Source organism: Paroedura picta, chromosome 9 (assembly GCF_049243985.1).
Source record: "Paroedura picta isolate Pp20150507F chromosome 9, Ppicta_v3.0, whole genome shotgun sequence".
Lineage (NCBI taxonomy): Eukaryota > Metazoa > Chordata > Lepidosauria > Squamata > Gekkonidae > Paroedura > Paroedura picta.
The window spans coordinates 26,051,691-26,069,372 of record NC_135377.1 but is presented as its reverse complement, the minus strand read 5'-3'; the positions used below and the strand labels follow the sequence as shown (position 1 = coordinate 26,069,372).

At 43.4% G+C, this 17,682-nt stretch overlaps 1 protein-coding gene across 1 annotated transcript; it reads left to right on the top strand.

The window, feature by feature from the left end:
* Nucleotides 1-16,261, top strand: LOC143844628 (carbonic anhydrase 13-like). Its single transcript, XM_077352001.1, has 7 exons — nt 1-274; nt 5,748-5,945; nt 8,105-8,223; nt 10,739-10,834; nt 11,996-12,058; nt 13,713-13,868; nt 14,390-16,261. The coding sequence occupies exons 1-7, from the start codon at nt 16-18 to the stop codon at nt 14,501-14,503; spliced, it is 1,005 nt and encodes a 334-aa protein (XP_077208116.1). The 5' UTR covers nt 1-15; the 3' UTR covers nt 14,504-16,261.
* The last annotated feature ends 1,421 nt before the right edge of the window (nt 16,262-17,682 follow it).

The window sequence follows — 17,682 nt, the reverse complement described above, 5'->3', positions numbered from 1 at the left end:
GCGCTGCCAGCAACAATGCCCGGCGCCAGGCGCTACCCTGCCGGGAGGGGGTGCTGCGGAGCCTCTGGAGGACGCGTCTCCGGGCGGCGCCTGCAGGGCGCTCGGTGCATAAGAGGGCGCCGCGGGGGCCGCCCGGGCGCGCTTGGTCCCTGCCTCGTGGAGAGCCCGGTCGCCTATCTGCAGCACCGCCGCCACCGCCGCCTTCATCCTCCTCCTCCTCCACCTCCAGTCAGGGGACTAGCCATGCTGCACTGGGGATACGATGAGGACAACGGTGAGGGGGGAGAGCTCGCGCCGGCTCTCTGGGGAATTAGGAGCAGGAGGCGGGAAAGGGATGGGGGCTCTGAGCCCCGACGGGTGCAGCCTCACTCCGCGCTTCCCGCCGGGCTCTTCGCGCCAGCTGGGGGGCGAGCGGGGCCAAGTTGTTCAGGCGAGGTCCAGGTGGGCGGGGGTCGCCTGACCACTCGCGCCCGTCCGTCCGTCCAGGCTGCGTGGCGTTGGGCAGCTTTTGGGCGCGGAAGGTGCCCTCGCCTCCAGCGCCTACCTCGCTCACACCGTGACGTCTGCCTACCCTTCTCAACGGTGGGGAAACTTTCCCCGTGATTGCTTAAAAGCTCTTGGGTGTGGAGATATTGAGCGGGCGGACACGAAAGCCATTGCAACCCAGGCCAAGCTCAGATGAAGTTTTAGTTCATTTTGGATCCCCCGGTTAACGAATCTGTACATTTGGGGGGGAGGGGGAGGAATCAGTGATCGATCCCTCTAAATCACAAGATCATTTTCCAATTAACTTCGAAGGGGGACTTAACTTTAGTGTCCGATGACGAAAGTTTATATATCTTAAATAAAACCTTAAAAAAAAAAAAAAAAAGGTGCTGCTGGACTCAACCTGGGTTCTTTTAATAGTTGAGTTCAAGTCCAGTAGCACCTTCAGAAACTTAACAAGATTTTCAGGGCAGAAGCTTCCCAGGGTCAAACTTCTGGGAGCTCTGACTCTCCAGTGGATAGACTCTGAAAATCTTGCAGGTCTCTGACCTGCTAATGGACTCAGCACTTCTACTGCAGACCAACACTGCTAACATTCAAACTCATGTGAATAGCTACAGGTTCCTGCTTCTAGAAATTAAAAAGGAACGTACTTGCTGATTCCTACACTTAACCAAGCCAGGAACAGCTGTTTTGCTTGGTAAATAAGGCACAGCACCCTTATAGTTTAATATAATTTGATTTCCCCCCTCCTTGTAGTATTGCATTAACAGTTTTATTAAAGAAACGTTAAATTCTGCAGTATGCTTTTGCTCTCTCTTCCTTTCTCTTACAGTTGCTCTAGCTAACCAAAGATGTCTCCAGAGAAGTTCAGGCATTATTATTTTTTTTTTTTTGCAATTCTTATGGATGCCCCGGTGTATTCAATGGGACTTACTTCCAAGAAAGTGTGCATAGGTTTGCAGCCATAGAGGTTTCTACAAATGACAACACAGAAGTAGATTTTGGTTTCCCTCTCGTTCCGTTGCTCACTTATTCACATACAAATATTTGGATCAAGGTGCAGGTTATTAAAATGAGAGGTTGAAGGTAGTTGATGCACAACATTAAAAAAAAATATTGCTGAATAGTAGCTGTAGCTGTAACATGATTTCAGTTCTGTTTCTGCCCATATGTATTCTGATCCTTCTAGGACTTTCTGGTCTGAGTGCCTCCACACCCCTGCAATGTCTAGGTGTGAAAATGTTGGTGTGTCTACAAACCGAAGGGGAGAAGGGAGAACTGTACTGGTCCACTTGTATCAGAAACAAACTGAGACCTGGGGTGGGGGGAATGACAACTGAGCAAAGTTATTGGACGTACATGTGTGGTTGGCAGGGGAGTGAGGGGGAGGCCACCCCAGCTCTAGAACTCTCCAGGCATGAAAAGACAGTGAAGTGAGAAATTGTTCTGTTGAGGAGCATTAAAATGTGCATGGACAATCTAGATCATGACCAGTTGAGGGAGATCAGCTGGCAGGAGACAGCTATTGTTCTCAGCAGGAATTACTGATGTCATTTAATGGGTGCTGATCATATAGTTGGGGACACGGGGAAGTCTTCATGAGCATTCAGCAACGCTTGTGTTCCTTTAAATCAAGTGAGGGGTTTATCTGTGTAGACCATGGGGTTGAGAATCCTAGTGGCGGAGAAAAAAGCGTTGATGTGACCCCATTCAACATGAGTGTTGAGTACAAAACTGGAATGCTATAGTGCCTTAAAGGCCAACACAATTTTCCAGGGAATAAAATTTGGGGAGTCTTAAATTCAATTTGTTAGATACCTATCCTGGAAATTTTTTGTTTTAAGGTGGTTCTGCTCTCAATTTTGGGGATAATCCAGCAAATCTATCTTTATGGGGAAGATGTTTATATATCTGTCTTCCCACTCTTTGGTATAATGTGACCCCCCCTCTTTAAGTACCCCCCTCTGTGCCATAGCCCACAGAAGTCTGCACCTTACGATACTGGGTTGATGGGTTTAGGAGACACCCTGATCTTGGATATGCTGAGAAATACTTTCCAGGATTCACTGATCATCTTCTCCAAATTGCTACCTCTTACTTTCTATATAAACAGCTTTGTAAATGGGACATTTGCAGTAGGTTAAAGTTGCCCTGGTCTAATCTTGATGCAACAGAAGGACGAATGACGTCTGCTAAGCAAGTTGTGCATCCAAGATAAGGACACATAACTCTGTGATCTGCTACGTATGGAAGATAACCTCCTGCCAGCTCATGCGTAGCTAATATCATTACATACTGACTCTTGTTACTCTGCTGACATGCAGCATTTTCATGTGCCAATAGGAATGTTGCACACAGGTAGAGGCTCCTCATTTGCCTCATTGCCGGCATGGGACTCCACCCAGTGTGGGATTCCTGCTTGCAGGATGTTTGGTGAGTGCCTCAGACCTCTGTGGAGTTTTGACATGTTTTCTTTTGCTCACTTGGTACTATTTCAACCATGTGATATCAAAAACAGTTTTGAACTGAGGAATCGGTTCCATACAATTAAAATATCCTTGAGGTCAGAAGGAAGTGGTTTCCTATTCCAGGATAACAGTAAGCCCATACAGATTCTACTACACACTTGTATCTGATGTGTATTAAAATAATCTTTACCATTTGGCAAGGAGACAGGTAACAGAGAACAATAGTTATTAAAATGCTCTTCAATCACAGGGTTCAGTGTACGGTATAGTCCACAAACCACTTAGATCAGGAAATCTGCAGCTAAGAATTCCTCCCCTTCACTTTAAATAAAGTGATTTAAAGGCAGTAAGTTGGAAGTAACATATTGGTTGTACATTTTATGGTGTGAAAGTGTCATAGGTTTTGGAATACTATTTCAGAAATTATTTTCCGGTGTTGGCCATGACAAATTTCATAAACAAGGCAGTCTCTTATATATACAGTATTTGCTGGCGTATAAGACTACTTTCCCCCCCTGAAAAACATGGCTCCAAGTGGGGGGGTCGTCCTATACGCCGAGTGCACTTCAGTTGGGATAGACATAGCTGCCCATAGTACTGTAATGTAATGTAACAAACTATATTTTGAGTGGAAATGTTGGGGGGGGGGTCGTCTTATATGCCCAGGTGTCTTATACGCCGGCAAATACGGTACTTCTCTATAGCTGACACATAGATTGTGCTATTAAGAGCCTCTTGTGGCGCAGAGTGGTAAGGCAGCAGAAAGTGGTAAGGCAGCCTCTGCCTATGAGGCTGGGAGTTCAGTCCCAGCAGCCGGCTCAAGGTTGAGTCAGCCTTCCATCCTTCCGAGGTTGGTAAAATGAGTACCCAGCTTGCTGGGGGGTAAGCGGTAATGACTGGGGAAGGCACTGGCAATTGAGTCCGCCATGAAAACACTAGAGGGCGTCACCCCAGGGTCAGACATAACCCGGTGCTTGCACTGGGGATACCTTTACCTTTAGATTGTGCTATAATTTGTATGGTATAAAGTTCTTGGTGGGACAGGGATGTGGTTGATGACTAAACAACCTGTTTGTTCAAGGTAATGTTAGAAGGTGCTGCTGTTGTGCTCTCCGCTCTGCCCCCAAATGAAAAACACTGATGATATTTCACCATTTACTTGAGAGGCGGGGTGTCAACATGGCAGACTTGTCAAGTCCCTTGTCCATAGATGTCCTTATTCCCCAGCTTAGGAAGCCTTTGATTTACAATAAGAATCCCCGAGATAACAGTTTCAACCATCAAAACATGCAATATAAATGTTCTGTGTGATAATTATTTTTTCTAGATCAGATTGTTGATAATATTTACTCCTGGAAAAATGTCATAGTGAGGGGCAGGGAGAACAGCGTAGGAAGCTGCTTTGGGTCCTCATTTGGGGAGAAAAGTGAGGTTTAAATATCTAAATAAATAAACCAGTCTAGCATTTTAGATTTGGAGGGGATAAGTGATTTTCAGTCCTACCTCCCCACCCTCCTTTTCAGGTCAGGAATGCAGGATATCCTGTAGATTTCATACCTAGCAATTTCTTTAAAAACCTGCAAGAAAAATGATCACGGCCTCCTTTAGCAGCTAATCAAAATACTGAATTGCTTTCATCCAGTGTGCAATCCTGTTCCTAGAGAAATCATTCATAAATGTCACATTGTTTAATACTGCAGGGCTGTAGCTATTTTAAAAAATTCCATCCCTCGAACAGTCCACAATATTTTGGGCAGTAATGCCTGAGAGAAAGAAGCATTGGTGCCAAAAACTATAGCGAGGATTAAACGGAAGTGAAGACACTTTGCAATCTGTTGGGAATACTGGGGCTGAATAAGTGCCTTCCTTTGCACCCTGGGAGATCACTGGGGAAAATTGCCCACCCGGTTCAGAGATTTAGAAGGCTCCGGACTGACTTGTGTAGTGTTAAGGAAGCAAGATGAGCACTGAGGAATTAGGAGTTACGCTGGTACTGTTTCTGGTCACAAAGGCAATGGTTCACCTTATCGTGTATTAGTTTTGCACAGGAGAGGGTATCTTTGATCCCTGTAAGGCCATGCCAGCAAGCTCAGCTGATATTTTTGTCTTTGGGCTTTTTGTCCCACAGGTAACTAACTGTGCAAGGCTGGAAAAATTCCAAGTGCTGGTTTCCGAAGCACCCAGAAATGTAGTACTAGCACTGGTGAATGTAGCTATACATTTAAGTGGTTTAACAGTGAGCTCTCTCTTCAAAGAACCTTGTGAATTGTAATTCTGTGAGGTTACCTTGGCTGTTTCAGAATTAAGATATTAAAGCATGATTTGATGGCAATGATACTGAACGAGAACGAAGCATTTTAGATGTGGGGATAATCAGCTGGTGGAGGAATGTTCTCTGAATCTATTGCATGTGTGTCAATTGCAGGTGCCTGCTGCATTCCTAATGACCAGAATGCCTGGAAGTAGGCAGAAAATGACCAACCTAGTGTTCTAACCCTCATCTTTGGGTATTTAATACATTAGAATTAAGACTTATTTGAGTAAAGATCTATCTCATAGCTCAGCAAGGACAACCGGATGGTGTACTTTGCATCTCATTCAATCCGGCTGTTTCTTTTTAAATAGTCTGACTACTGCTTTTTTTTTTTTTAAGAAATAAGAAACTTTTTTTAAGAAATAAGAAAATCAAGGTAGGTTCTTGTGGTTATTTTCTTATATGACAATTCCTTTGTTTCTGTGGATGTTTGGAATATATTGTAATGAGCAATTTTTCTACCGAATATATTTTAGGACCTTCTCATTGGAAGGAAGTTTTCCCCATTGCTAACGGAGACCGTCAATCTCCCATTGACATCCGAACTCGGGACACCAAGTATGACCCCACTCTGCGTCCTCTCATGCCTAACTATGATCCCACTTCTGCTAAAGTCATTCTTAACAATGGACACTCCACTAGTGTGGAATTTGATGACACTGAAAGCAAATCAGGTTTGTGTCAATGCGGATTTAATTTCACATGTGCTCCAGTCTTTTCTTTTGGAAACTGGTTTTTATGGCTACCTACCATCTTGTAGTGCTGGCCTAAACATTGTTCCACTCACAGTTCTTTCTAGTGACTTAAATTAACATAGTCTTATCAGTCTTATCATGCATCCCATGATGTGCTACAGAAATGTCTGTTCTCTTGACTTTTGTATATCACCATTAGAGATTAATTTCGCAGAGGGTATGATTCATTGGTAGAAGATACACTTTGTCCCAGATTCAGACTGTGGTGGACTCTGTTTAAATGATCTTAGAATTCTCTGCCTCCGAGCTGCTGCCAGCCAGAATGGACAAAACTGGACAAGATGGACAAGTGGTGTGATTTGGTGTGAAGCAGAGTTATATTTTCACGACCAGGCCCATAACATTCTAAACTTTAGTTGTCTAAAAATACTGGAGTTCAGAAATGCTGTCTTTGTTTCACTTGAATCTGATTCGGCTTTTTCCACAGCCGATGGTTGAGCTGCTGCCCAAAAACCCTTGTTGCAATGAGGTGAAATTCATTTTTCAAGCACAGAAGCTGTCTCTGAGGCATAGTTAGAACCTTTGTTCTTTGTATTAGGTCTAATTTCCTGTGAACAGTTCGGATTTCCTCATTCCTTTTTGTCTGTGCTCATTGATAGGTGAATGTCCCAGATCTAAGGTCATTTCCCCCAAATTGGATGATTAAACAATTAAACAAAAAGTCAAGCGATTCCTTTATACTTGTTAACAGCCCACCCCTGCCCTGTTTTATCCAGTTTTGCCAATTCAGAGACTGGTATGAACAGTTCTCTAGAAATATTTCTGTACTCCAAAATGCTTTCTTTTTCATAGTAGACAAGCAAACCTTCTTGCACAGGAAGTTCCAACATAATTTTTAGCGGAGGAAAACATGCCCATAAGCCAGATCCATGATCCACACACTCCCAAAAAGGTGGAGTCAGGGCTGTGTTGGGATATTGAAACGAGTCGAGGGGTCCTTCCTGTGCTGCTAGTATTGCAGGAACCAGTTGGCTCCGCTGATTTCTGGTTGCTAGCGGTCAAGAATTGAGGCTTTTGAACTCTGGTGCTGGAGAAGACTCTTGCGAGTCCCTTGGACTGCAAGGCGAACAAACCGGTCAGTCCTAGAGGAGATCAGCCCTGCCTGCTCATTAGAAGGCCAGATCCTGAAGATGAAACTCAAATACTTTGGCCACCTCATGAGAAGGAAGGACTCCCTGGAGAAGAGCCTAATGCTGGGAGCGATTGAGGGCAAAAGAAGAAGGGGACGACAGAGAATGAGGTGGCTGGATGGAGTCACTGAAGCAGTCGGTGCAAATTTAAGTGGACTCTGGGAAATGGTGGAGGACAGGAAGGCCTGGAGGATCATTGTCCATGGGGTTGCGATGGGTCGGACATGACTTCGCACCTAACAACAACAACAACAAAGCGGTCCACCAGAGCAGCAGGGACCCATGGTGCTTTATCCCAAACTTATGGGAGCTTTCCTAAGCCAGGTTATACCTTTAGAAGTCCATTAATATCAGTAGGCTTCAAGGGATGTAACTTGGTTTAGGATGGCACTACTAAAAGCTCAGGGTGCCCATGTCAGGCTGATACCCAGCTAAAGTCTGGCCATTCCATGTGTTTTCCTACTGTGTCCCTGTATATTGACCATGGTCCTGTCTAGCTCAGGATGGATTGCTCTCTCTGGCCATAGCAAACTGAGCTTTTTGCTTCAAGGGAAAGCTACTCAGAGTAGGGGAAAGCACCACCTTTGGGGAACAAAGCTGTGTCCCACTAATCTTACACCTAGTATCAATCACTCCCACTTGGTCCTGTTTTGTTTCTAAACTACAGGAAATCTTGGTGGCAAAGATGATCCTTCTAGGCATCACCTTATTTACAACTGCTCTCCTTTTTTTGCTTTTTAACAAGCAGCGTAAAATAAAACAGTTGATGTTCCGGCCCTTACTATTTGCACTGGTATGTCTTGCCATAGAAACGGGTATAGGATTGAATAAGCCTGCTGGTGTTTGGGTTTGATTCACATCATTTTTGTGTTCCATAAAGTATAAGGCCACACTCAAATAAACGTTCCCAGCAGTCTAATAGTGCCACCTTACGCTTTATATTTGCAGTGCTGTGTGGGGGTCCACTTGCTGGAAAGTATAGGTTGAGGCAAATCCATTTCCATTGGGGGCCCAATGATGACGTTGGCTCTGAGCATGCAGTGGATGGAACAAAATTCGCAGCAGAGGTAAAGCATTTCACTGAACTGTTGTGATTGACTTTGACTGTGTTCCTGAACCCACTATTGGACAGTCCTGTTTAAAAATCATCAGTAGGGTGCCAGCGCCCAGTTATTTTTCATTTGCAGCCCAAATTTCACTGTTATTCACTAGCATTGCAAAGTGTGCTCATCTGATTAATTCTTGAATGTGAGTGCTTCTGGAAAATTAGGTGTGTAAGCTATATGGCATGCTCAGCTGTGTTATCATTTTGTCTTTTTATTTCCCTGAATTGGACCTTTAAGCATCTAGCAATTACACTGTCCAAATGAGAGCCGCACCAGCTTTGTTTGCCACATGTCATGTAAGGATCACTGTAATATTTGAAGGAAGACATACAATCAAAATCATTTGGGGCTGAGATTTCCTGGTACATGGCCATTCATGTCTAGTTAGCTGTCTTCCTTCTGTGTTCCAGTGTTCAGTTCATGGACATGTAGGAAACAGGAAATTTCTTCTAATTAATGTGTGGTTGTCCTGAACTGGACAGTTACCTTGCATTTTTAGTTCAGTGCAGAATGCCACATGAAATGTCATGTTTAATATTTAAGAGTGTATTTTGTTCTAATGTAACAAGTAGCCTTATGAAGAACTTAGAGGTGAAGAGAAGCTCCCATCCCCTCCTGAAAAAAACACTTTGCAGAAAAATCTCAGTAACTCTTGCTATATATTCTTTAATTTGGGGAAAAATCAATTAATTTTGGACATCTATTGATGGATGTAAAGATTTGTACCATGGCACAGATGCCATGCGGATCTGAGCCATATGCTGGCAGGTCTGTGTGTGTCCAAATCGGCTTTTTCCGTTAAAACGAAAGGGAAGCTTCAGGAGTGTGTTCAAGCATCCGTAGTCTAAGGATTTCACTAGGTTGGAATTTTTGCCAGGGTTCTTACTCTTTTTGACCATTTGTTTCTATATTGAAAAGGGAATGTCAACATTCTAGTTTGCAAAACCCACTATTTAAAGTTTCAAATGCCACTTTAGCATGTTGATTTTCCCCCTTAAATGGCTTTCAGTTAACTAATATGATGAAACCTTTCTATTATCATGTGGGGGGAAAGTGATTTTGAAAGGGTTGAGAGAAACTTTAATGCAAGCACTGAAGACTGACATAAAAGTGTTTTCCTTCGTAAAACAGAAAAAGTGTTGGGGGGAATGACTAAAACAAATGGGGGGAAATTAGTTTGGGGGCAAATGACATTTGCAGTGTTTAAAGACTTATGTTTTCCACAGGAACCAGGTGAGATGGAATAAAACGAATTAATAAGAGGTGCTTAGAAAGCAGTGTTTTCCAAACATAGTTTATAGCTGGAAGGCATTAGGTACATCTAAGAAACCAAATGGAAGGAGAAAATGTCCAGGAAATTATAGTCAGTTTAAAAAGGTTTCCCACTGCTGGTTATAAACATCTTCAAGAACCCACTAGAAACCCTTCTGATTTTGGAAAAAGGATCCTAAACATTGAGAGAACATGAGGCTCACCACAGTTAGAGGGAGAACCTTCTGAAGGATCATTGGATAGGTGGAAGTTTTTAGTGCTTAGTTCCATGAAGAAAAAGGCTCTTTGGCTCAACAATGCACCTCTGCCAAATTGGCACATGCAAGAAGAAAGAGCTACTCGGCAGTCAAAGGAAACAACGTGGTTCCCCTGGCAGATGATCTCAACAGACCACTGGATCCAAGGTCCCATTAAGCTGGGACACCTTATCCACTGGGCCCAGGTCTCTCCAACAATACCGATGATGATGCACACAAGAAACAGGCCTTAAACGATTTCTCCAACAAGCTGTGGTGCTGAAGTGGTGGTAAGACAAGATACATACATCCTTTAAAAGAGAAGCCACAAGCCATTGGGAATGGGCCTGCCCCACAATGTTTCACAGCTCTGTCATTTAGCAGGATGACAGAGAGGAGGAAGTGTGGCTTATTTTATTCGTGTCCTTTCCTTGTTTGTTGTTTTCCGTTAATCTGCAATAAAAGCCATTCCTACCAAAAGCGTTGGTTTCCTCTATACAATGTTAATAACATTTTTAAAAGTCAGTTTGAGTGTGGACCACTTGAGTTCTAGAATGCAGAGTGTTTTAGTGAACTGAGTAGTCAGGACTTTTATATCCGACCTAATGTTTTACACTTGTAAAGCAGTCTTCCTGCAAGGATGTAAGCCCTCAATCCAGCGTGTATATCTGAGGATTCCTGTCAATGGGGAAGAGGGGGTGGGCCATGACCTAGGGGGAGGGGGGGATAGTATATGGTTATGCCAGGGACCATTTCAACATGGCCGGTACTAGGACTGTCTAAATGGATCTTCAGAACTTTGGACCAACATGCATGGAGCTTCCAAAGGACTTCATACGTCAAGATGGCTTTGAGCTGCTTGTAAACAGAAGTTAAACTGGCCCCAAGTACACTTCATCATATGTTACAGAGGGCTGTTTCTCTTCAGTCTGGTGATGATCGATAGTGCTTGTGATCTTTCTTTTCAGCTTCACGTGGTCCATTGGAATGCAGAAAAATACTCCACTTTTGTTGAGGCTGCTCGCCAGCCAGATGGATTAGCAGTCATGGCTGTTTTCTTAAAGGTAAGAACCATTATGCCTTCATTTTCTGAAAACTGACAGCAAACGTAGGAAGCTCAGAGAGCCTAACTACATGATATGCCCAACATGTTGGGTTATGGGTGCTTGATCAGACTTGCAGTTAGACCTTCAGCAGGGGGATTCACTTTAAAAAGTTCTTGTTCTCCCAGCACAGAGGGTGCTGCAATGGAGGAGAAAGAATGTCTGCTTTCCTTCCCAGCCTCTTTTCCCTAGTGGAAAGGGTGGTGTGGCTTTTCACCAGTTTTCTCTGGCTCCATGCACATGTACAGACAGAAAAGGGGAGGAAAACCCTTCCAACTCTTTCAATTGGTGAAAGTGGGATGGAAGAGAAACCAAAAACTTCCCCCTCTCCAACAGCACTAAGCAAACAAGCATTTTTAAAGGTGAGTTTTCCCAATGTACATCTCCCTGTGAGTTCCAGTCATGTACCATGACCTGATACATGTCAGGCATATCAAGTAAATGTGTCCTGTATAGCAAGTTTTCAGGGACCAGGAAAAAAAGCTGATACATGTTAAGAGACAGACTAACTAATATTTAGCAAATATTATTGTAATGCTTGTTTAATTAATTGGGGAGAGGACTAGTTAAAAAAGCACCCCAGTATACCCGGATATCATAACGCATTTCTAGTTCCTGTGGCATATGGAACACAATCATACACTCCCTTTATGCCTAATGAGGAGTATAATGCCTGAGACATCTACTATTGCCCAAGAGAATCCTGAGAAGCATTTCCTTGGGATTCTTTGTGTCCTCCTTCCACTTCCCTCTCAGACTTGGAGGCTGCAGTCTCTGCGGTGTGAAAGCTGCCCCTGCCGGTGAGTTCCCTAACAGCTGCCTGCAGCCTTCCTGAGGGGAGGGAGAGGCTGTCCACAGAGTTCTTCCACCCCACCTCCCCAATCTAGCGCCCCAAGTCTTTGTATATTTTGCAACAGCCCTATGGTTTCCTAGATGTACATTTTTAAAACTACTCTTTTTAGCTTATGTGCTGCAATCCTTTTAAAGCTATTGCTTCCTTTATGTATGTGTGCCATTTTATATGTTTTATTATAAACAGAGCATTTTGAAAAGAAAGCTTTGAATACGTTTCAAGTTTAAATTTTAAAAATTAACATCATTTAACATTTTTTGTCTTTCCAGGTGGGTGAGTGTAACTCACAGCTGAAGAAAATCACAGACCTTCTGGATGCAATTAAAATTAAGGTAAAGTCATTAGAATCTTCATTTATATACGTGTCCAGCAGTGTCATTGTGGATTGCTGTCTAATCCAGGTGTTAGATTCCCTGATGTGCGACTGGAAGTCTCAGTGACCCTTGACTCCTTCCGTGTTCGTTCCCATGATAGAAGCCAAGGTCTGCACACATCCCTTGGCATATTCTACATGTAACAGATGGATGTTTTTGGTCAACAATTAGCTGCTCCTCTATATGTTATAGCTGAAGTGACTTCCATTAAAATTTAACATTAGTAAAAATGATCGTTACAAAATTAATGCAAAAATATAAAATAAAAGCAAAACGCAGGATAGATACAGGGCGTAAAATAGCAGGGAATAAAATGAAAATTAAAGAACAGCTGAAACATTCATGGCATTGGTGGCTCCCCCGGCCATCCCTTTGGGGGCTTCTGTACTGCCCAGGCCAGGATCCAGAGGGTTTGGGAAGCCCAACCGAGTTTGTGAAAGTTGCCATGCTTCATTTCAAGATCACTGGGGGACAAGCAATGTTAGGTGTGTTGACAGATGAGATGCAGGTCATTCCCCCCCCCATTGCCCTCCACCTTTTCCACTAGCGAAAACAGGGTGGGAGGGAAAGCGGGGGCTCCTCCTCCTCTGTTGCAACAATTCCTCCATGCTGAGGGAACAAGGACTTTTTAAAGTGAATCCTTCTGGTGAGTGTCTGACTGCAAGTCTGATCAAGCACCCATAACCCTTTGCCAGTATTTCATGTCACATTGTTGTATAGTTGTTCCTGAGCAACATAAAGCAACTTCTGCCCTAAAAGAGGCTTAGTAAGGGCTGTTCCCAAACAGACCGATACAAAACTGGGGCAAAGAGCAACATCTTCAACGGGCTTCTAAAAGATGGCAGACCAGGGGAAGGCTTTCCACAGCTGCATTGCTTTGGGTCTAGATCAAGGTGTTCAAAGGTGCAAGCTCAGTCGCCCTCCCTCCTTCTGTAGTAGCTATAACCTGGTGCTGTTGTCAACTGTCTCCAGATAGTCAATGAAGATAGATTCAAGTGTGGAGCCATGCTGGTCTGAAGCAGCAGAACAAAGTTGGAGTCAGATTCTGATGAAAGGTGCATGCACACAAAAGCTAAAAATTATTATTTATTTATTATTATTATTATTATACTTTGCATAAACCATTGTTGGTCTTAAAGGTGCCAATGACTCAAACTTCATTCAAAATATTCACTTTTGTCTTGTCTTACGACCACACTCACCTTGCACGTCTTGGCTCACCTGAAAGGGAACAGGTACTGAAAGGAAAGGATAATTCAGAGGATGATAAATACCATGATTGCATCACAAGGGAAAGCGTTCGCTAAAGACTGTCTGAATTGTTTGGTTCTCCAGAGATCCCTTCCCAGTGCCAGTAGTCCAATTTATAAGGATGCTTTGAAAGCAGCTAATATGCTAGCATTAAGAAAATATCAGAAAGGATGCAGAAGGCTATCTTTTGTATGCCTCATGGTATGGGAATGGTAACTTTAAAAAACCTGCTTAAGAATCTGGCGGGAAGCCCTTCCTAATTCTGCTTCAAACAGTGGTTTACAGAAGAAAAAAAGAAGTGGAGGATGGTGTCAGAGAATAAGGAAATGGAGTCTGTCATTGTATGTCTTCCTTTCTTTAGGGTAAGCAACGCACATTCACCAACTTCGACCCCTCCTGTTTGCTCCCTCGCTCTCTGGACTACTGGACTTACCTTGGCTCTCTCACTGTTCCTCCTCTTCTTGAAAGCGTCATCTGGATCATTCTCAGGGAGCCTATAAACGTTTGCTCTGAACAGGTATATTTGACTACTTCTGCCTGCTGAAATAATACTGCAGATCTTCATTTCTGAACAGACAGTTATTAGAAAACATGCAATTTATTATGTTTAGATCATTATTAGGGAACATGGTCACATCTTAAAAACAAATCTAGCAGTTCAGGAAGCTCATGGCAGCATATAAGGTTCACCCAGCCAGTTTATTGTCACAGATGGTTGAAAAAGAAAACTCATCTGGAATGAGGTCTAAAGTGACAGGTCTGCCATGACACCGTGCAATGCACACATGCATTTTAGCCATGCACGATGGTTCCCCTTATTCATGCGAGGCACTCTCTGTAGATGTGCTGGTTTCCCACTAAAGAGAAAAAAAGAATTTCTCACACACAGGAGCTCCATGCACATATGGTGGTGCAAAGAGCACTAGGCTGGGATGATACCTGGGTGGGAAGGGGGGATGATCTGCAGAACGCTAGGCTGGGTTTTGGCCCCAGGTGTGTTTTCTCTTCTGCTGAGTTGTACTCTGTTTCCATCCACAGCTGGCAAAATTCCGCAGCGTCCTTTGCACTGGCGACGGAGAGGTCGCCTGCCGCATGCTGAAAAATTTCAGACCCCCGCAACCTTTAAGGGGCCGGGAAGTGAGAAGAAACTAAAGGAGAAGCAAAAGCAAAGATGATCCGTAGCAACTGAAGCATTCTTTAAGAAAGCTATCTGTTGTTTTATGGGGGATGGGTGGGATGGGAGTTTTTTTGTGGATGATTTTAAAGATCAAGATGCCTTATCGCTTAGGACAGGGGTAGTCAAACTGTGGCCCTCCAGATGTCCATGGACTACAATTCCCATGAACTACATGGGAATTGTAGTCCATGGACATCTGGAGGGCCACAGTTTGACTACCCCTGACTTAGGACATGAACCAGCCAATAATATTGTCTGTCCTGTTGATTTTTGCTGGCAGTGATTTAAGCACATGCTTAGCTATCCCACCAAAACCAATAGGACTATAAATTCTGGATTGTGCCATAATTTTTAACAGATAAGTAATATTTTACCTCAGGTGTTTTAATGAATAGGTACTATTTTGTTGTTGTTGTTGAGCTATGGCAGATAGGCCCATATTACTTATTACAAAGAACAGTGCATTTTACACAAGGCAGGTAGGTACTATTGCATTGTAATGGATTAAGAGAGTCCTTTGAGCAAAGTGGCGTCATTCAGATTTATAGCACTTGATCCAGTGTTCTGTTTTCCCCACCCTGCCTGAATGCACTGTAGTGTTTGGGTATGGTGGCGATTGGCTGAAGATCAGTTGGAGGTAGTTTCAAAGGACTAGAATGAAGTGATCCCTTTCAGCCCCTTTCAACTCCTTTAGAATTCACGTGGCCTTTCCTTTGGGAGTTGTCGATTAAACATTTTCCACTGGTCCCCTGAAGTAGCCCATTTGACTCGGTATTCAAGGGAAAGTATATAAGCTGTTCTTCCATTGACCATAGCTAAATATTGTATGTGTCTTAAATATGGGTGAGATAGCTAAAAGCCTTCAAAGTTTTTGCCTTTTTGCTCCAGTTTCAGTTGCTTTTATCACCTCTGAAGGCCATCGTTTTTTTGGAGAAAGAGCCTTGAAGACGCAGCGGCCTCCAGTGGCTGCAACTGTACCCTGCAGGCAGAACTTGTGCCATGGGCAGGATTTGTTCTCACATTTTCAGTTGTGGATCAGAGGCCCAAAACAGAACACATGTGGAATCTCTTGAGACATATCTCCCTTGTCTTCCCCAGGAACATGTAGCTGGAAACAAACAAACAAACAAATCATGCATGGCACTGTAATGTATGCTTGTTGCTCACCGTTCTTTGAAGGTGCCGGTCATTAAAGTGGGAGGAGGCCATGCTTCAGTAATGATCAGTGTTTGGGATTTCTTTTTCAGCTACACGTACTGAGGAGATACAGGGGGTGGCATTCACATGTCTTCCTCCTAGTCTATAGTTTGGACCTCAGAGTAAGCCTGACTGGAAATTAGTGAGCTGGAGTCGTGCATGTTCTGCTGAGTGCATAGGACGGAGGCAGGGATGTAACGATGGAAGCCATGGTTTGGATGTGGCATGATTATGTTCTTCCCCCCCACACACACACACACCCTTTCCCCCTTTAACGTGGAATTTTACCAGTTGTGTTTTGTCTGAGGAGCCGTGTGGCGTCAAGAGACCCAATGTTTCCCGTAAGTGCTATGAAGGATTAAAAATTGTTGCCTCAGAAGAGAAATCAGTAAGATTTAATTTGAGCTGATGGATATAGTCATCTTAGAAATGCGCAAGTAGGAAGCTGTGTTCTAATTTATTAACAATAAATGTTAAAAGTTTATTCTGTATCTTATATTTATGAGTTAAGATCAATAAAAGCGAATGTTCTGAAAGGTTTTGCTCTGGAAGTGTGACCAACAAAGAAAAAAGGCTTATCGATGTGGCCAGAGAATTTCTTTTTCAGTGGTTTGTTGGCTCTTAAATGCATAATCGGTGGAAACAAATTGGTCTTGTCACTTATAACTAAAAGCCAACTCCCTTGGAAGTCAGTTCTGTGGGCTGAGCTGGACCAGATGTTGAGTCCCTACAATGTTCAAAAACTGGACATATCAGTACTGCAGGACAGGGCCCAAAACTATAAAATATGAAGAAATGGGCTATTAAAGTGGCAAGGTCTTATTGGCACATGGTGGAAATTAGAATCATAATCAAAAGTCAAATACTGTCCCTAACCCTTCATAAAGGTAAAGGTATCCCCTGTGCAAGCACCGAGTCATGTCTGACCCTTGGGGTGACGCCCTCTAGCATTTTCAGGGCAGACTCAATATGGGGTGGTTTGCCAGTGCCTTCCCCAGTCATTACCGTTTACCCCCCAGCAAGCTGGGTACTCATTTTACCGACCTCGGAAGGATCGAAGGCTGAGTCAACCTTGAGCCGGCTGCTGGGTTGAACTCCCAGCCTCATGGGCAGAGCTTTCAGACTGCATGTCTGCTGCCTTACCACTCTGCACCACAACAGGCCCTTCATACATATTGTTTATTTTAAAAATATAAATGTTGTGAGCTGCCTAAAATATGGCAACATTTTTGTACAGTTGTGGCTGGCTCCCGTGCATCATTCTGAATTGGTGACAAAGCAATGGATCCAATACGATAAGCAAAATCAACAGATTCTGATAATCACTGTAATATTCCAGTGGGTATCTTTGAGCAGCATGTTCCTTTTAGCTTTTCCTAGCCAGTAGATGTCACTGCAAGCAAGGTAATATTCAGCATGCAGGGAATTTTGTAGAATTAATTGTTAAACGCAATTAAACTAGTTTAAGTCATGAAAAGACTTGACAATAATGTTTTATTTAATTGAAATCTTAGGACTATAATGACCTCAACAATTAAAACCTGAGGAGACACTGATCTGCTTTGGAGAAGTAATCACAAACCATTCCTTTAATATGTCAATGCTTTGTAGCTTCATGGCTTGCAAAATTTCAAGTATAAGCAACACCTGGTGGACCAGGAGAGACCTTGCAGCAGCTTGCTTCAGCCTTGGGATTTCCACTTTGAGAAATATGCCATTTCAGGCAAAGCTTTAGTGATCATTCGAAGGGGATTTTGCCTTTCTCACAGCAAAATCCAGTTGTCAGGTGCATTATTCAGTGTATATGAAAGTGCTCAGAGTCTGGAACTCTGGTTCTGATGTGGCATGCAGGCAGTTCAAGGTTTTTCAGAATGTACTTATTTCCATGGAAGCAGTATGAGAACTAGCCAAGCAGACCCATGCACAGGTGTTGATAGCCTAAATCCAGCAGGCAGCC

Excerpts from the sequence above, each read along its gene's own strand:
- LOC143844628 (XM_077352001.1), top strand. The coding sequence starts at position 16 with ATGCCCGGCGCCAGGCGCTACCCTGCCGGGAGGGGGTGCTGCGGAGCC. Across the intron at positions 275-5,747 it reads GGGATACGATGAGGACAACG|GACCTTCTCATTGGAAGGAA; the intron begins GTGAGGGGGGAG and ends AATATATTTTAG. Across the intron at positions 5,946-8,104 it reads TGACACTGAAAGCAAATCAG|TGCTGTGTGGGGGTCCACTT; the intron begins GTTTGTGTCAAT and ends TTATATTTGCAG.